This window comes from Squalius cephalus, assembly GCF_949319135.1.
Source record: "Squalius cephalus genome assembly, chromosome: 14".
Classification (NCBI taxonomy): Eukaryota; Metazoa; Chordata; class Actinopteri; order Cypriniformes; family Leuciscidae; genus Squalius; species Squalius cephalus.
In genome coordinates this window covers 36,123,178-36,144,217 of record NC_137135.1, presented here as the reverse complement: position 1 = coordinate 36,144,217, position 21,040 = coordinate 36,123,178, and the positions used below count along the sequence as shown (strand labels likewise).

The 21,040-nt window shown below is 36.1% G+C and overlaps 1 protein-coding gene across 1 annotated transcript; it reads right to left on the bottom strand.

The window, feature by feature from the left end:
• Positions 1-210: 210 nt before the first annotated feature.
• Positions 211-15,437, bottom strand: LOC307170832 (protein NLRC3-like). The gene is made up of 11 exons (XM_079892134.1): positions 15,356-15,437; positions 13,833-13,946; positions 13,383-13,508; positions 12,933-13,058; positions 12,580-12,675; positions 10,652-12,376; positions 7,695-7,766; positions 6,723-6,896; positions 4,356-4,529; positions 2,786-2,956; positions 211-679 (listed from the first exon to the last, which is right to left on the bottom strand). Exons 1-11 carry the CDS (start codon positions 15,403-15,405, stop codon positions 661-663), a joined length of 2,847 nt encoding a protein of 948 aa, XP_079748260.1. The 5' UTR covers positions 15,406-15,437; the 3' UTR covers positions 211-660.
• Between the last annotated feature and the right edge of the window lie 5,603 nt (positions 15,438-21,040).

Genomic DNA, 21,040 nt, shown 5'->3' with positions numbered 1-21,040 from the left:
ATCAGAAATGTTACTATGTAACCATGTTTCTGATATACTGATAATATTAGGTTTATAAAGAAAAACACAGGCTTTAAGATGATCAGTTTTTGAGACAAGACTTCTAATATTAAGGTGAATAACCTTTAAACCTTTAACAGATTCAATTGCACCAATAAAAGCAATAATTCAGCCAGTCAAATAATGCATTAAGGCAAAAAGGTAGGGGTGGAGAGAAAAATGCAACAAATTGAGCAAACACTACACATATACACACATACACAGACAAACCACACAAAAGAAAAAAAAAATACATTGAAAATCGAAAAAATAAAGCAAACATGCCCCAGATTCAAACTGCAGCGATAACATTATAAGAGAGGACCAAACGGTTTTGAGTTCGAATAAACAAAATATACATAGTGCATCATCACACCAAATTTAATTCCATAGATTTACCACTCTGTATCAAATATTTAGACCATATAAATAGTCAATTTTAAAAAACAAACACAAATAAAGTTACTTACAGAGCGGAGAGTACCATAATCATGGAGAGGAGATACTAAAGAAGTCTTAATTTATAACAGTGAAGTCACTGTATCTTCAGTCTCTGTTGATTCTGTTGACTGTGAGTCTCTGCAGTGGATCCTTATTCACCATCAGATGATCATCAGAAGATCAGCCTGTCTTCCAATACCTAAAATAAAACACACAAACAGTCACATATGCAGTATGAGATATTACGTCTGTCACATCTTTTCATAAGAAAACTAACTAGATAATCTATATTAATTTATTCTCAAGCATGATCATATCGCTTCTATCTGATGCTCAAAGTCACTTTACAAAATCAAAAGCACATGAAAGGTCACTTTCACACAACGGACAGCTGATACAGAACCAGCAGAAATCATCATTACACTCACTACAAAATTAATATCAGTTATTAAACAACCCAAATTGCAGCTTATCACACACATAAGGCATCTTTACACAGAAAAAGCGGCACAGAAACCAAATCTAAAGCGGCAAAAAATTAAATAAAAATAAATGAATAAATAAAAAAATGTAAAAAAAAAAAAAAAAAAAAAAAAAAAAAAAAATCACAAAACGTGCATTTACACAGTGTGACGACCCTGAGTGTACTCCCTACCTAATGGTGGCAGACTGTGGGAATTTTGAGTCACTCCCCCATGTTAATTGTTAATTAGGAACCAGACAGTTTTTGGGTCCCAATGACTTCCATAGTATTTTTTTTTCCTACTATGGAAGTCATTGGGACCCAAAAACTGTCTGGTTACTGATAATCTTCTAATTATCTTCCTTTCTGTTCAGCAGAAGAAATAAATTCATACAGGTTTGAAACAACATGAGGGTGAGTATATGATGACAGAATTTTCATTTTAAAAGTGAACTTCTTTAAGTGTTCTGAGTTTTCATTTGGTAGGCACTCTCTGTGGGATAGTTTCTCACAGGAGTGGCTCTTATAATCTTATTTGATTTTCTTTCTCATAATGGTGCGTTCAGCGCGTCAGGCGTGAGTGATTTCAATGTTAAGTCAATGCAAAGTAAAAAATTCCTGCGGCGCGAATGAGGCGTAGAGCGCAGCGCGGTAGACGCGAATACGCCTCATTCGCGTGTCAACTTCGCGCGAATGGCGCAAATTGAGCGTCTGGCGCGTTAAGCGCAAATTATTTTATTAGTGCTTTTTGTGCATTCACGCGTTTGACGCGAATTCGCGCCTGCCGCCCAAGCTAAAAAATCTGAACTTCTGCATCAATTCGCGCCGCGTTAACCAATCAGGAGCCTGCTTGCTGCTGTCACATGGTGAAGTGACAGTTTATAATGTTATTTTATGTTTCGCCTCAATAAATTATTTTGTAATATGACTAGAATGCACAAAGCAAATCTTTCTCGATTAATGCTAATGCTCGATAAACATCTAAAAAAGATGGCCGCCAACAGGTTTCGAAACTTTCGCCTCCGGATTTCGCCTCTGACGGACACGTAAATTCCGCTTCAAACTTTTGTTTTTGCGCGCTTCAATTTCGCTCTTGAGGCGCGAATTAACAAAGTGGTCAAGCGTATAACTAGACGCGGCAGGCGCGAATTTGACGCGCTATTTGCGTCCGGTGTGAACGCAGTTATGCTTGCCTTATGTCATGTAGCTTTAATATTTTGTTGTAGTTACTTTGTTTGTTACTTTTTTTCCCCTAGACTTATATTGGTATGAGTAGTTATTGTTATATTTGTTGAAGAAAATAAATCTTTTTATTTATTTTTTTATTCCTCTTTTATGTTGCGGCTCCAAACGAGCTGGTCGTAACAACAGAATGTTAATTGCTTCTCTGACGCGGCATAAATGCATTTACGCAGGAATTAAAATCGCAGGAAATAATACTTTGAACATTACCATTTTAAAACTACAGTTTTAAAGGGTAACTAAACCCTAAACAACTTATTCTTAGTTAATGATCTGTAAGACTGGGGCTTTATTAATGCTGTTCATTGATTCAAGTAAATTTGTTGACATTTGGGTATAAAGTGTTTTAATTCTACAATATATGGTGTAAAAGCATCTGAGTGCTGCCCTCTCCAGGTTGAACGGTGGCTACTGCAGTTGAATGTTCCTATTGGATGTTGTGGTGCTGCGTGATGTAAGCAGGCTTTATTAGAGACAAATTCAACAGTGACTTTCCTCTCTTGAACCTGGTACAATTTACTTATTTTTTTAGTGAGTAAATCAGCCATTTGAACTGTAAAAGAAAATATAATGATGAAAATCGTTAAAAACTATTCTTACACTAGCGTCTCCAGTTTATAATGTGGATCATCCTTCAGATCCTCTAGCAGCTTCACCGAGTCTCCTAGTTTATTCCCAGACAGTTGCAGTGTTCTCAGGTGTGAGGGGTTTGATCTCAGCGCTGAAGCCAGAGCAGCACAACCTTCACCTGTCACACCACAATAACTCAACCTGTAGAAAACAATGACACGCATTAAGCCTATATCCAGAGATAAACATGACACTTAAAACAAATAAAATAACAACATAATGCTGTCAATATTAAATATATACAAATACTCATTAGTTCACATTGTGAAAATACATCAGTTTGGATTAGAGGATTGATTATAGAGTTATGCTTAATGTATTTGTAAACATTTTAAGGAACGTGTGTGTGTGTGTGTGTGTGTGTGTGTGTGTGTGTGTGTGTGTGTGTGTGTGAGAGAGTGTGTGTGTGAGTGTGAATGTGCTTTAATATTTCATGTATTTGTAAACATTTTAAGGAACGCGTGTGTGTATGAATGTGAATGTGCTTTAATGCTTAATGTATTTGTAAACAATTTAAGGAACGTGTGTGTGTGTGTGCTTAATGTATTTGTATCGTATCGCCTGCGATAATTAATGCGATATGGCTCAGCTTGTCAGTTAACTACGGCACTGTGTAGTGAATGCCGGTCCATCTGAAAGCAGGTGATGGCGATTTACTACTAATCAAGGAACCGGCTTTACTGACGAGAAAAACAGCAGACTCTCATGCCTTTTCTTTTGCATAATTTAAATCTTTATACAATAAATCTTGCATCACAAAGAACTTGTTTTTCCACCTCCACGAATGAGACGACTGTCGTTTATTATGTCGCCTTGAAGTAAATTGTAGTTTTCCTTGCTTTAACCCGGTCTTAAAGTAAAAAGATGACTGTGAAAAATAGTAATATTTAATTAAATGCATTTATGGTGAGATTACTACATTTTATTTAATTAAATGCATTTATGATGAAATTACTACATTTTCATGTCAATTTGTGTTCATTTTGACCACGAACTATGCGCTGTCACTTTAATTCAGCGTGTGCAGCACAGCAGAAATAGACTCGGTGCGTAAACGATCTCCGCACTGCTGTAGTCGCACCACTCCTGGAACGCATCGCCGGACCGCATCCGCGTGCAGTGTGGAAGCTCTAACCTGTTAACATGGGTGCGGAAAAAAATGCGCACCGCATTCGCACTGCAAACGGAGTATGTGTGAAACGGGCGTTACAAGGCAAGTTGATTTACACCAAACATTTGTAATTTAAAAAACCCTCTTCACTGTATCCTGCAACTGTTGTCTGGTTTGTAGTTTGTCCGGTTTATTTAACTGTTAGTTTTACTTTCTTTTGGGGGATAATAATATATGAAGATGTAAATGTTCGTCTTCAGGGAAACTCCTCACCGCTGCCTTCTACCGCCGGCAGGATCTGACGGATCAAGCAGGAATCTGTCGCTGAACCACCGGATGGAGCTTACGCCAAAGATATATTGTATACACTATCTACTGTACATATTAATCCTTATTCACTCCGAGTCTTTATGGTAGAGATGATCTTACCACAGTGTCTCCAGTTTACAGTAAGGATTCGCCAGTCCAGCAGAGAGCAGCTTCACTCCTGAGTCTCCTAGTTTATTATCAGACAGAATCAGTTCTCTCAGGTGTGAGGGGTTTGATCTCAGAGCTGAAGCCAGAGCAGCACAACCTTCATCTGTCACACCACAATCCTCCAGCCTGTAGAGAACAATGACACACATTAAGCCTATATCCAGAGATAAACATGACCACTTAAAAAATAAATAAGCATAATGCTGTCAATATTAAATAAATACAAATATTCATTAGTTCAAGTTGTTAAATTACATCAGTTAGGATTAGGGGATTGATTACAGTTTGTACAGTATAAAAATCATTATTTCTATGGAAAATCACCATAAAACATGGAAACCCAATGTGTCTGTGTGTGTGTAATTAATTTGTATTTGTAAACATTTTAAGGAACTTGTGTGTGTTCGGACTGGGAGAAAAAAGAAAAAATCGACTCACCAAACTATCGTAATTTTTTGGTTCACGATTTTAATAGATTTTTTTTATTGTTCCAGAATAAATATCGATTCAAATTAAATTGCTTTAGTTTTGTCCTTGCTTATAAACGAGGTTGACAGAAGTTATCCACTTTTGTTCCAACAGAGGATGAAATGAGTCGTTATCTATGAGTGGTTACCCATTTTGGTTTTAAAACGGCGAATTTCGCCGAAAGGTGAGGAGTTTTCATGCCTGCATGTCAAAGCTTTTATTTTTTGAAAGTGGTCATACATTTTTGTGTGTCTTTTGTGGCATTACACAGCAGTTTTTAACTTCTACATTCCAGTGTGTCCACCCTGATTCTTAACCACAACTGGAATAACTTTAAACAGCCTATTTATGTATTTGTATTATGTATTCAGAAGTCTCAGCCTAATATTTCAGCCTGATCTCAAGGCAGTTTGTATGGTGGTGCATTGCTGATAAAGCGAATTTTAGCAAATTTTTTCCACTCAATTATGTCGTAATAACGAGATGAGATGAGACATTTTTTTCAGTGATTATATAAAAGCTGATATAGCAAATTTAAACTATATATCACATAAAAATATAGAAAAATTGTAAAAGAAGAGGTTAATGTAATGAACAAAGAAGAGTCATGAAAACCCCCCTCTTTCCGCTCAAGTCTAACTCACAATCGTTCTGAAAAATCCTCTTAAATGTGTGTGTGCGGCCGTGAGAAGAAGAGAGGGAGTGTGTGTGGCAGAGCAAGACAGAGGAGAGAGAGAGAGGGACGAGCAACTGTGATCTGCCCATGCCGGCTCTCACTACATATCAGGGGGAAACTGGAGGATTTTAGAGCTGACAGTTCAATTCCTACCAGATCATTGAACACAATCTGTATTTTCCCTTTAACAGTATAAATGTTTATATACATTCACTATAAATGCATATATAAGATAATAATTTTCTCATACAAATGTCATAAAAACCGGTTGTGTAGATCACAAATCGACGTACCTTCAGGACACTGACAATAAAGATGGATAGTGACAGAGAAGATAGAAATTCTCGTAGCTCTCCTCAGAAAAACGCTTGTTACACACACACACACACACAGTTTGATTGTGTCGGTAGTTTCTGGCCAACCAAACGCCCGCAGCGAGTCTCGGCCTGACAGCATCATCGGGGGAAGCCTGCAACACCCTCAACACCCTCAAATCTTGCACTATAGACACACACACTTGCGACCCATGAACGCCTCTCTAAACTACTGCGGGATTTTACAGGTTGAAGCGTCTGTCATAGAAAAACACCATGTGCTGTCATGAATAAGAGAAATGTCTTCTCATAGGATAAGAACATGCAGTCTCATTAATAATACAGACACTGACGTGTCATCAATGTACTATAGTGTTTCTCCATGTCATAATCTGTGACATTGACATGATGTAGATTTTAAACCTGGAGAAAAATCTATACAGTATCCAGTTTTCTCCTGAAATTACAATGAATGGACTGTGTTAATCCTGACTGTGCTGAGATTGAGTGTTTAAAGTTAAGGGTGTAAAATGTATATCACGATGTCAAAGTGTGTTTTTCAGTGTGACTATCAGTCCTGCAGAATCACCTTAATGAGGAGCAGCTCATGTGTTCAAGCATTTACAGATCACACACATGAACTCACAGCGGCAGGAGAAATAGAGCAAACGCTTTAAAAATATTAATTCTTACATTACATCATATGAACAGACGTAAACATAATTTGATGAATTTGATCATGTTGTTTTAATAGCTTTGCTTGTAATTAATGAAATAGTTATTTCCCTGCATTTTATTCTATTTTGATGATACTTTATGAATTCACAGTGAGTTTCATGTGAGAGTCACGTATGATCTTACCCAAGTACCTCCAGTTTACAGTGAGGATTCGCCAGTCCAGCAGAGAACAGCTTCACTCCTGAGTCTCCTAGTTTATTCTCAGACAGATGCAGTTCTCTCAGGTATGAGGGATTTGATCTCAGAGCTGAAGCCAGAGCAACACAACCTTCATCTGTCACACCACAATCATTCAACCTGTAGAGAACAATGACACACTCTTCACTCTCTCAGATCAAAACAGAAATCTTATATCTTCTTATATTATAATTAAATTATTATAATCTTATAATTTGTGCAAAATCTCTTTTTTAAACAATTAATTAAATATATCAGTAAGTTTAACTGTTATTCTAAGAGATTATGTCTGTATGTGAGGGAGAAAGATAAAACTGATAAAATGGAATACATTGAATACATTAAATATAAATGTTTATATACATTATAAATGCTTATTACATGGCTTGGTTGAATTCTAATGTAGAATGCGGTCTGTTATTTCGCTGCTAAGGATAACACACCGTTGCCATGAAAAACAGAACGTTGCTATGGACGCAGGATTCTAACCGTAGAGACGGAACAGACTATTTTCTTTAGCGGAAGCAATACAATCGTTTTTAAATCCATAAACTCCTTTTTAAATCAATATTTTGTGTCAAATTATTGATTTATTTGGTAGGTAGCCATGTAATAAACGGGATAATGTAGAGCGAGGCGGTTGTTATAGCGAATACAACCCCGACAGACTGATCAGGACCCCGAATAACAACCGCCTCGCTCTACATTATCCCTTACATATATTTAAAAATAAATTTCTCACACAAATATATATATAAAAAAAAAAACGGTTAAGTAGATCACAAATCAGGTCAGATAGGTGGAGGGTTTAAAAGCTGAAATGTGACTCATATTTTTTGTTAAACCATTAATTTATAATGTTTAAGTGAGAACTGTTATAATGTTTTAACAATGATGCTTGTTCTCAGTGTTACTTACCAAGCTGATCTAGTTGCTGTAATGACAGGCAGCACCTTCTGAAGAACTTCATCTCCAGTGTTTTGTGTGACACTAATTGAAAATAAAAATAAATAAGTTAAGTATTAATGCTAACAATAATAATAATAATTCATATCATAAGTAAATAATACATTATACCTTCCTAAATAACCTCAAATATTTTTTTAATTAAACACTGCTTTATAAAGGACATGTGAGAAAGTTGTTTTAGTATCTATAACTGTAGAAGCTACTAATCATATTCAACCAACACAGATTTGTTTTTTCTTTTTCTTGTTAATGTTGCTGTGGCAGGTCAATTAGTCTGCATTTACACTTCAACACTATTTTGACATATCAGATTTTTTGTCCTGTCCGTTGCTATGGTTACATAAAATTATAAAAGGCTTATAAAAGTATTTTTGTACCTGCATCAGCAAATTATTCGTAGAAATTAAGCACACAAGTTTGTTTGCTTGATACTTGTTTATTTATCTACTTGTTTATTTAATAATTTACTTAGTTTTATTGTCACAGGAAATGATGCGCAGAAAATGTGAATCATTGTCCATCATTTTGCAAGCAACTGGTGATAAAGAAAAATGATGATGAGACATTTATATCAAATTTATTTTCTTAATACTTCTCTTGTGGCCCATAGTGAAAAAATGCGTATTTTCATGAATCAAGAAGTGTTTTGTATTCAACAAGTTGTCTTTGAAATGAGAAGTTGTCTGACATTCCCGGTTTGTCATGCTTGTGTTATTGTCATGTTTGTTGTGAGCACATGGCTTGTCATGTGTTTCCTTGTGCCATGATAAACCAATAATCAGATAACAAGATGGGAGGGGCTAGACAGTTGACAGGAGAGCACATGGCACAAGGAAACACATGACAAGCCATGTGCTCTCCTGTCAATTGTGTGACACTAATTGAAAATAAAAATAAATAAGTTAAGTATTCATGAACTAGAGACCGGATTTAACTGTAAGATTAAAATATTATATGAATGCCTGGCTGAAGAAATGCGTCTTTAATCTAGTTTTAAACTGGGAGAGCGAGTCTGAGCAACGAACAGTATCAGGAAGGCTATTCCAGAGTTTTGGAGCTAAATGTGAAAATGCTCTCCCTCCTTTGGTGGATCTGGATATCCTAGGTATGACCAAAAGCCTCGAATTTAGTGATCTTAAAGAGCGCGATGGATTATAGGGCGATAGAAGATCCGTTAAATAGACTGGGGCTAAGCCGTTTAGGGCTTTATAAGTCAATAGCAATACCTTGTAATTAATAAGTAACTTTATAGGTAACCAATGTAGTGATGATAAAATTGGTGTTATATGATCATATTTTCTTGATCTAGTAAGAACTCTAGCGGCTGCATTTTGGACTAACTGTAGCTTGTTTATTGAGGATGCAGGACAACCAGCTAATAAAGCATTACAGTAATCTAGTCTCGAGTTCATGAATGCATGAACTAACTTTTCTGCATCAGAAACTGATAGCATGTTACGTAGCTTAGCAATGTTTCTAAGGTGGAAAAAGACTGTTTTTGTAACATACGAAATATGATTTTCAAAAGACAGGTTGCAATCTAGTATAACACCCAGGTCTTTTACTGTAGAGGATAAAGTAACAGGACATCCTACTATGTTAAAGTTGTATTGTGAGAGGTTTTGTGGGCGTTTTTTTGAACCGATAAGTAGTACCTCTGTCTTGTCTGGATTTAATAAAAGAAAATTACGCGTCATCCAATCTTTTATATCTTTAACACAATTTGGATAATTTAGCGTTTTCATCCGGCCGTGATGAAATATATATTTGAGTGTCATCAGCATAACAATGGAAACTAATTCCATGTTTCCCCAAGTGGCAGCATATATATTGAGAATAATAGAGGGCCTAACACAGATCCCTGCGGCACTCCATAGTTTACTGGAGTTATGATCGATTTTTCTCCATTTAAATAGACAAAATGGTAGCGGTCAGATAAGTATGATCTGAACCAGCTTAATGCTTGTCCTTGAACACCAGTATAATTTTGTAGTCGATCTAAGAGTATTGTGTGATCTATAGTATAGAACGCAGCACTAAGATCAAGTAAAACTTATATTGAGATACAGCCTTGGTCAGAAGCTAAAAGTAAATCATTTGTGATTTTAACGAGCGCAGTTTCAGTGCTATGGTGCGGTCTGAATCCTGACTCAAACTTTTCATAGATGTCATTTTCTTGCAAGAAAAAGCCCAGTTGAGCGGACACAATTTTTTCTAATATTTTAGACATAAATGGAAGATTTGAAATGGGTCTATAATTTGAAGTAAGCTAATCTAATCTTTTATCCTCACAGCTCGTCAATTATGCAGTGATGCGCTATGAAATCATTGCGAGGCAAATTAACTGTAATATTAATTTGATGATAAAAGTAGCCTAATAATAACAATAATTGAATATGCGCTGCATGCCCGTCCGCTACGCCACTGTGCTAAACGGCCACCAGGAACGGCATCAAGGCGATTAACTGTTTTATCAAGTTTACTTTGGCCATCCGAGTGACGTAATTTTCATCATCAGGAGGATCTGCTTGCAGCCCAATTTTAGTGATGGCGCAGACGGTGCGCACACAACGGTCAAATGAGTTTACTTTGAAAGGCTCGCGCACTCAACTGGAAAATGAAGTTAGACGGGTCCTTCTGAGGCTTGTAGACTCTAGTCCTCAGCATTAAACACTAGAATGAGATGGTCTAGTAAGTGTGCATGGCTACATCACACGTTCCCGCCCCACGGTCAGTCGAGATATGCAACCTTACTAGGACACAGCCACGGTTTGAGAAACACCCGCAAATTATATACAATTTCCCAGAAATGAATCTGTGTCCCATGATTTAAACACCTCTGATCTCTGAGTTTCTCTTTGTTCATAATGTTTTAGACTGTAATGATTGCACTCAGAGTTACTTACTGATCATTTCTGGCTCCAATTAAGCTGCTCAGGTAAAACTTCTGCAGTGTCTCCTCTGAGGACAACAACACAAACACTAAAGCTGACCACTGAGATGAGGAGAGTTTCACATCACGTAATCCTCTGCTTATATGAGGTTCAGCTTCGTTCACTAGTGACAGATCACCCAGTTCATTCAGACAGTGAAACAGATTGATGTATTTATCTGGAGAGGGATTCTCACTGATCTTTTCTTTAATATAGTCAAGTGTTCTCTCATTGTTGTGAGAGCTATTTGCTGTATGTGTCTTCAGTTTTTGTAAGAGACTCTGATTAGACTTCACTGACAGACCCAGAAGGAAACGAAGGAAAAGGTCCAGATGCCCATTTTTACTGTGTGAAGCCTCATCCACAGCTCTCTGATGGAGATCAGATAGGGAAACTTTGTCTCCAATAGTTGGTTTGGTAATCTGGTCAAACACATTGATGTTATTGTTGATAAAGGAGAGATGCACATATAGAGCTGCTAGATGTTCCTGAATGCTCAGATGAACAAAGCAGAAGACTTTCCCCTGACACAAGCCCAACTCCTCTCTGAAGATCTGAGTGCACAATCCTGAGTAAACTGATGCTTCTGTCTCATCAATGCCACACTCGCTCAGGTCTTCCTCATAGAAGATCAGGTTGCCTTTCTCAAGCTGCCGATAAGCCAGTTTCCCCAGTTTGACAATCATGTCTTCACTTTTCCGTTTCTTCTCATAGTCCTTCTCATGTTTGATGTTGGTCTGAATGAGCAGGAAGTGTGTGTACATTTGAGTGAGAGTCTTGGGAATCTCTTCTCTCTCTGCTTCACTCAACATCTCCTCTAGAACAGTGGCTGAGATCCAGCAGAACACTGGGATGTGGCACATAATAAAGAGGCTCCTTGATGACTTCAGGTGTGAGATGATCCTGTCAGCCAGACGCTTATCACTGATTCTCTTCTTGAAGTATTCCTCCTTCTGTGTGTCACTGAAGCCTCGTACCTCTGTCACTCGATGGACACACTCAGAGGGGACGAGATCCGCTGCTGCTGGTCTGGAGGTGACCCAGATGAGAGCAGAGGGAAGCAGATTCCCCACAATGAGGTTCGTCAGCAGCTCGTCCACTGAGGCTGATTCAGATATATTACACAGTTTCACTTCGCTCTTAAAGTTCAGAGATAGACGACACTCATCCAGACCATCAAAGATGAACAACACTTTATACTCATCACTGGATATGTCCATTTCTTTAGTTTCAGGGAAAAAGACATGAAGAAGATCTGAAAGACTGAGTGTTTTGTCCTTCATCAAGTTGAGCTCTCTGAAAGCGAGTGGAAATATGAGCTGGACGTCCTGATTCTCTTTTCCTTCAGCCCAGTCCAGGATGAGCTTCTGCACAGAGACTGTTTTCCCAATGCCAGCGACTCCCTTTGTCAGCACAGTTCTGATGGGTTTGTCTTGTCCAGGTAAAGGTCTAAAGATGTCATTGCATTTGATCGGTGTGTCCTCTGCTTCTGCTATCCTGGACTGTGTCTCAATCTGTCTCACCTCATGCTCATTATTGATCTCTCCACTTCCACTCTCTGTGATGTAGAGCTCTGTGTAGATCTCATTCAGGAGTGTTGGGTTTCCCTGCTTTGATATTCCCTCATACAAACACTCAAACTTCTGTCTCAGATTTGATCTCAATGTGTTGAGGACTTCAGCAGGTTTAGAGTCATGGCTGTAAGATTAAAATACAACATTACAGTTATTAAGTTAGAGAAGTAAATAGCCATAAATTAAAACATTTTTATGTTTGCTGCATTAAGGGACAAAGAACATCATTAGGTTTCTTAAAAGTTTCAATCATTAATCATGTGTTTGAGTGATGTGAATTGTAGCACGTAAAATTAAACAACAACAGAAAAAAGTCCTGCATTTTACCTGAAACCAGGATACATGCTTTCATTAAAGTCTTGTGGTTGAATCACAGGCGTGTTCGCAGTTTTGTTTTTAACTGGTCTGGATGGAAGAGTTGACCTTAAATCAGAATGAAGAGGGTAAAGAATCAGACACACTGATATTGATGTAATTGTGTCATCAACTGAGTAACAGACCAACAGCTTTTACAGTGTGTGAATGTATTAACAATACAATACATAGAGCTTTACACAAGAGCACAATGATAATCATTAATAGAATGAAACTTACAGGATTGTAACTCATTACACTGCTGTATATTAGCTATTTCATAAAAATCAAATACTATGAACATAACTTTTATAGAAATGATATACCTGAGATCAGGCCGTTTGTCTCCACTCTTAAACATTGGTGGACGATCCATAGACCAGTTACTCTTCATAGACACACAGCTGGACTCTGGGTTTGAGCTCTTCTGCTGGACTGAACTGGTTTTAAAACTAAATAAAATAAAAAGCATCCAGACTTATAAATGTTGTGCACTTTTACAGGAATCTTCTGTCTTAGGAAACACCAGGAAGTAACAGTACTCTTGCTGTGAAACATCTCTGTTCTGAACACTGTGAAGCTTTCAACAAATATGAACCAGCGGTTAGAAAAATCCACTCAATTTTACACCTACTCCATTATATAAAGGTAGAAGAAATCTCAGCTTACATTTGCTTGATGTCATTGCTAGTATTAGACTAACTGACTTTGATAAATTAATTTAATAAATTCAAAAGTGTCATACTATAAGCACATCTTTTATAGAAATGATATACCTGAGATCAGGCCGTTTGTCTCCACTCTTAAACATTGGTGGACGATCCATAGACCAGTTACTCTTCATAGACACACAGCTGGACTCTGGGTTTGAGCTCTTCTGCTGGACTGAACTGGTTTTAAAACTAAATAAAATAAAAAGCATCCAGACTTATAAATGTTGTGCACTTTTACAGGAATCTTCTGTCTTAGGAAACACCAGGAAGTAACAGTACTCTTGCTGTGAAACATCTCTGTTCTGAACACTGTGAAGCTTTCAACAAATATGAACCAGCGGTTAGAAAAATCCACTCAATTTTACACCTACTACATTATATAAAGGTAGAAGAAATCTCAGCTTACATTTGCTTGATGTCATTGCTAGTATTAGACTAACTGACTTTGATAAATTAATTTAATAAATTCAAAAGTGTCATACTATATGCACATCTTTTATAGAAATGATATACCTGAGATCAGGCCGTTTGTCTCCACTCTTAAACATTGGTGGACGATCCATAGACCAGTTACTCTTCACAGACACACAGCTGGACTCTGGGTTTGAGCCCTTCTGCTGGACTGAACTGGAACAGAGAACAGATTCAGTTTAATCCTTTAGATTCATTCTTTGTGATATGAACCATAATACCACTTTGAACCACTTTGAGGAAACTTTATGATCTTTTTATTTAATATTTCGTGTCAGTTTCTTCATTTTTTCTGTAAACTTTATTTGATCTGTGTGTATAATGTAACAAACGTTACATCACATTTTCTGTGATTTAATACAACTAGTGCAAAATGCCCGTGCAAAATCAGTTTTTGTTGATTTTTTGTTGATTCAGTAATTGTTGATTTGGTGTATTTGTGTGCTCATTGTTACAATTACACAGCAAAAGTTCAATGACATTTTTATATGTGCATGGTAGAAAGCACAAAGTGAACTCCGAGAAAACGCTATGCTTGAGCAAACAGTTTGTGAATAGGCTACTATAAATGATGCCCGTGAAAGAGACTGTGAACGCATTGAATAGGATATGTTTAGTTGGTGAATAGCATAGGCTACTATTACACAGTAGTGATAACGTTAAGCGCACCAGAGTTAAATATAATATTCAGAAGTAAACAGCATAGCTGACTTACAGATTCAGTTAACATCCACAAATGAATAAGCGTGTCGATTCAGGGAGCAGTGCAAAGTGCCCGTGCAAAATCAGATTTTGTGTGCGTTTTTAGTAGGCTAATTGTTGGTTTCTTGGTAAAGAAAACACATTTTTACTCAAATTAATCAAAATGGATTTATCACATTTTGGAACCAAACTATAATATTCAGAAGTAAACAGTGTAGCTGACTGAGTGTTTATGTCAGAATGTTTATTTTTAAACCACAACCTTCTTGGGGCTTCTTTTACTGGTATTTTTTACGATATCTTTTGCATTTCTCATCCAAACAACGTCAAACTTGGCACTGCACTTTCTCGTGCCCGTAGAAAGACAACTGTCAAGTTTGAAATCCATCGGACTAACGGTTCGAGAGATATGCGAATAACAGACAGACACACACAGATAGATATTTAACAGTGCTTGTTGTGTTATGGAAATTTTATATTTTACTCTTTCCCATTTACTTCTCAGATATTGTGTGGGTTTTCCTTTGATTTAGCTTGTGATTCTCTCTCAGTGTGCATGTATGTCACCTGGCATGAACGAGTTCCTATTCAGGAAAGACAGAGAGGGTTGAAGAACCATTGTCTCAAACTGGTTTTACGGGGGGAGCAGGAAAATTACAGGAGAAGAGACTGTATAAAAAACTGTCTGGTTTCTGTGTGATTAGGTCTTGTTCCTACCACGAGGTAGCTGTCGCGGTATTTTTGTGAACAAACCTCTTAAAGAGAATAAACCTTTTTCTCTTTAATACAATTTGACTCTGAATGTTTCTTATGCCTTGATGCTGTTTGTTAACTATTGATTTTGCCACATCAGTTGAAAGTACCTGCATCCTGGAGAGAAATCTCCATCTCTGGATCCTTGTGGATCAGCCATGATGAAGATACAGGAGAATCTGATGAGTTTGATCTCCTCCACTGACTCTGAATGAAGAAACATTCACACACTAAATTAAATGATTAAATTAAACAACCTTCATAATTAAGCTGAACATATCTGGAGTGGGGCTATTTTTTTCCTTTACTCCTATCAAAATGAAACTTTACACAATGAAAGTACCCATGAAAAGTAAAAAATGTTGTATTACAAGTTTCTTTGAAAATGAATTTGAATATGCATATGAGCTATACACTAATTCAATATACCGGTAGGCTACCCAAAATACACCCGCATAGGCTTAATTTTTTCCTTTACTCCCTACCACAATAAAACTTTACACAATAAAAGTCTACAAGAAAAGTAAAACATTTTGTATTAGAAGTTTCTTTGAAAATAAATTTGAATATGCAAATGAGCAATATACTAATCAAATATGCCCAAAATACACCCTAATGGACTTATTTTTTCCTTTACTCCTATCACAATCAAACCTCACACAGTGAAAGTATACATGAAAAGTAACATTTTTGTTTTACAAGTTTCTTTGAAAAATCTATTTTAAATATGCAAATGAGCTCAACACTAGGCCTAATTGACTTATGGCCAAGAAACCATAAAGTCACAAGTTGAAAAAACAGGCGCCAAATAACTAACACATTCATGTCCATTCAGTAAGTTAACCTATGAATAAACACAATACATTTGAAGTCACTTACCACACTCACCTGGGTCACTTGCCACAAAAAGACTTGACACAATCTTGCCTCCAGTTGCTTTCTAAATTATTATTAGTTTTATTTTTATTTTTTTGCGAACAAGCCTTACCTACTGTAATGGCATTCCCCCACAGATAACATCAGAAGAAAGTCAGAATAGCCATCTTAGTCATTAGTAACATGGTGAGATTAAAGTTTGGGCTGGTAGATTTACAAATGATTGGTATTGTTGGTAAGAGATTACAGGCAGAAGTCATTCTTACCAACTAAACGATTCACTCTCACACAGAAGACAGATGAAAAACCAGATAGACACACTTTCCAGACATTCCAGCTCTTTAAAATAATTTTGCCAGACGCCAGAACTGCTTCTCTTTTTGTAGTTAGCAAGTATTTCAGACCAGGCGGGCCACACATCAGACTTCCACCGTTTGTAAAGCAGCTTTGCAGTGTTATGAGAAGCTAGCAATAGCAATATCTTAGTTAAAGAAAAACTTAAAAAAACTAAAATTAAATTAAAAACACCAAAAAGAAACCTCCCCTGTTGTTGCTACCTTGTCGTGGTGGAGAGGCTTGTGTGCCTCCGTGACCCTGAAGACTATACCGGCGGGGGTTATACCACTGGCAGGTACTACCAAGCCAGGCAGTTTTCAGGTTAGAGGCCAGTCTAAAAGCAGCAATGCCATCACCCATTGGCAGTAGGATGATTGGATGAAGATTGGGCCGATGTATTTGTCATACGTATGAATGGTGTTTCTGCCTATGCAAATTAGGACATATTCAATAAAGGTGGCGCTCATGTGCATGTTCAAATTCATTTCAAAAGAAACTTGTAATACAAAAAAAGTTACTTTTCATGTATACTTTTACTATGTAAAGTTTTATTGTGGTAGGAGTAAAGGAAAAAATTAAGCCTATTTGGGTGTATTTTGGGCATATTCGATTAGTGTATAGCTCATTTGCATATTAAAATTCATTTTCAAAGAAACTTGTAATACACATTTTTTTACTTTTCATGGGTACTTTCATTGTGTAACGTTTCATTTTGATAGGAGTAAAGGAAAAAAAATAGCCCCATTGGGGTGTATTGTTGCCTGGCCATTTGCACACATCTCGGATTGATGAGAATTTAACATATTTCCTCAACTAGGATTTCTTAGGACTTTTAGTATGTTGCTCTGGACACCTCATAGAAATGATCTAAGCTGCAAAAAATTATTTTACAATTAGTCTGTTGTAAAACGCTATTTTGTCTGGACTATAAGCTAAACTTCTGAAGAATCACAAACATCACGAAACACAAAGGAAACATTGAAGTGAAAGAAACCCTTTATTTAAGGTTTCATGTCAAACAATCACGTAAAATTGTTCCTGCTTAAATGCCGACAGGAGAACTTTTTTTTTTTTTTTATAACATTTTGCCAGTAACATTTGACATTTGAAAACACAGAATTATATTTCCAAAGGAAGTTAGCCTTTAGCAATGAATAAGAACAAACAATCTGTTACGAGGGATTTAGAATAACAGAATAATAATAAAATAAAATAATAATAAAATACAATAACAATTAAATCAAAGATTATATAATCCGACAGGAGAACTTACTTCATAGACAGTAAAAGAAATGGACACTTCTTCTTCTTCTTCTGATTCTTGGCAGATGACTATTTTGTAGTATAACGCCACCAACTGTACAGGAGTGTGTAATACCGTCCATGAACGTCAAGAAATGGACACAGCGACCCCATTGTTAGAGATGCGCCTTGCCTTGCCTCGCCTGAAGTGTAGGTGAGAGTAGGCGCTGCAGTGAGGGGAGGAGTGAGAAAAGCGCATGCAAGACGGACAGATCTCTCTTCTCGCAGTGGATCAGAAGGCTTGTTTGAGATGAGCAAAATCTGCGCAGAACCGATCACCAGTGATCAGCGCGAGATGCATGCCGGTTAGAAATGTGTCCGAGTGCGGTCCGCCTTGCTCTGATGTCTTGCGCCTTGCTCTGAAAAATCTCTCGCGAGCGCAAGGCGGAGGTGTCAGATTCTGCAGTTGCTCTCCACCGACTGCGCTGATCAAAAGCATGATGGGAAACGACTTACTGACGACACAGCTTAATGCTCATTAGTTTAAACAACTGTGATGTATTGTTCTCTTTTAAAATGTTTGATTTTTAAAACTCTAATATCTTGTTTTATGTGTATATGTTATGTGTGAATATTCCCAAACTATCTGACGATCTCTTTGGGTTATGCAATTTAATTTTTTATTAAAAAAATTAAATAAATAAAAACACATATGTATGTATTAAAGAAAAAAATATTGATAAACATGTATTTGGAATGGAATTAAATAACAAGTACTGTGGGTGTCTTGTTCATTTGATTTATTTTCATATAAAAGCAACAGAACTTGAATTACATCCAGTTTATTAGCAACACTGTGCACGAGCATGAATATGTGTTTATCAATATTTTTTTCTTTAATACAGACATGTGTATATATATATTATTTTTTTATTTTATTTTTTATAAAAATGACATCACATAACCCATATCGCACTGTCAGAGAGTTTATTCACACATAACGTACGTATGGTATACACATAAAACATGATACCAGAGTTTTAAAATAAAATATTTTAAAAGAGAACAATACATCACGGTTGTTGTTGTTTTTTATCCAAATTTTATTCCATATCAAACAATAAGTGCAGCCATTCCAAAATTATATAATCGTAGGAACTCTAGACAATATCCAAACACATCAATTATTATACCTAATGGGGGACTTTTTTTAATTTTTTTATTAATGCTGAGAACGGGAACATACAAAAGAGAAAGCATAGGTACATCACATAATAACAACCAAAACAATAAAGGAGACAATAGCAAAAAAAAAAAAAAAAAATATATATATATACTGTATATATATATATATATATATATATATATATATATATATATATATATATATATATAAAAAAAAAATATATATATATATATATATAGTATATAAAAATGAAAAAAGAGGTAGGGCCGTTACATCACATAAAAATGTTCACATGAAGAGATCAAAGGCAGTGCAGATTCTAACAGTCCTTATAGCTTTCTTATTAGTAGATACTGAAATCACATTTAGATAATTTTCTATTTCTTTAAAGAAGACAGAGAAGACAGGTTTACAGTTTGAAAATGTGCATTTGTGAATGTAAAATTTGCTTAGGAAAATAATTAAATTAATAACAAAACAGACATTTTCATTTGTGGGGTCTGAGTCAAAATACCCAAATATAATGTTTCTCATATGTGTTGAGAAGCCCGGCCAAATCTTACACTTGATAAATACATCAATATCATTCCAAAGCTTCTGAGTGTAGTGACACCTCCAAAATAAGTGAACCACTGTTTCATCAGAATTCAAACAAAAAGAGCATGTTAGCTCAATGTCAGATTTAAATCTTTGTATAAATTTCTTAACAGGATAGAACCTGTGTATAAGCTTAAAGGAAATTTCTTTCACTTTATAAAGAATTTCTGCTGTATAGACCCGATTTTTTTCCAATTAAGGTTAACAAACAAATTATTCCAAAAGGAAATAACAGGTGGAACAGAAATCAAATCCTTAAGAAATAAAGATTTTATTTGATAGTTTTTAGCTTTTGACTCAACAGATTTGACCAACAGAAGTATCACAAGGTTTAGGAAAGGATGCAGTAGATACTGGGGAGGAGTAATTACAGTTTTTAAAAAGCATACATAAGCCAGAGGGAATAGCACCCATTACTGTAGCAAATTCTTTTGGGGTTATTGGTATTTGGTATTCGGAAAGAAATTCTGAACAAAAGACCTTGCTTATTAAACCACTGCTCCACCAAAAATAAACCATTACTGAACCAATTATCATAAAATAGAGACTTATTCTTGAATAAGATGTTCTTATTGTTCCAAATAAAACATCTCTGTGGTGAAAAGTTATGTTTATAAATTAGAGCCCATGCTAAGAGAACCTGACGATGAAAGTTGGAGAGTTTGGATATATCATAATTACACATTAAGAGAAAATTAATGCCACCAAGTTGTGAAAAAACAAGTTGAGGAACAACATTCCAAATAGAAGATGGTTTGATTGGATGGATAATTTTCTCATATAATGAGACTTATATTTCCATAAGAATTTTATTCAAACCTCATTAATTAATTTAGAAGTGGGCTTATCCACAAAAAGAGACTGAGCTGCTTTCGTGAGCAGTGATCTGCCTTTTAAGGACAGATCCCTTTGTAACCAGCAATTGCATCTTTTTTGAGTCTTGGTAATAATAGGTTTTAAGTTTGCTGAACACCTACATACATCTTTAGTAATTTTATACCTAAATATGTTACCCTATTTTTAACAGTAATATTCTCAATTGAGGTTAGAGATCAATTTTTAATGGGTAGCAATTCACATTTATTAAAATTTAGATTTAATCCAGAGGCTTCAGAAAAGGACTGAAGAATACCCAAAGCCACTGGAACTTGTGAAGAATCATTCAAGAATAAAGCTGTATCGTCCGCTAATTGACTCATTTTTATTTTAGTGTTGCCAATTGTGATACCCTTTAAAGAACTACCATTGATATGTAAGCTAAGGAATTGTGTTGCAATTAGGAATAGGTAAGGGGAAACTGGACATCCTTGTCTAACTCCTCGTTTTAAAAAGAATCTAGGTGAAGTACCATTACTTAGCTTAATTGAGCCGTTTCCGTTTATGTAAAGCATTTAGACCGTCGTGCAAAAGGAGTCGCCAAAGCCAATTTTTCGAAGAGCCTGAAATAAAAATTTGTGTTCCAATGTGTTGAAGCCATCATTGACAATTAATTCTGAATAGTCTACCATATACTAACCGTATATTATTAGAAATGTGTCTTTTCTGCATAAATCCTGAC

Coding starts and splice junctions, on each gene's coding strand:
- LOC307170832 (XM_079892134.1), bottom strand. CDS start 15,405: ATGGCTGATCCACAAGGATCCAGAGATGGAGATTTCTCTCCAGGATGC. Junction 13,059..13,382: donor GACAAACGGCCTGATCTCAG/GTATATCATTTC, acceptor TATTTTATTTAG/TTTTAAAACCAGTTCAGTCC. Junction 12,676..12,932: donor GACAAACGGCCTGATCTCAG/GTATATCATTTC, acceptor TTCTGATTTAAG/GTCAACTCTTCCATCCAGAC.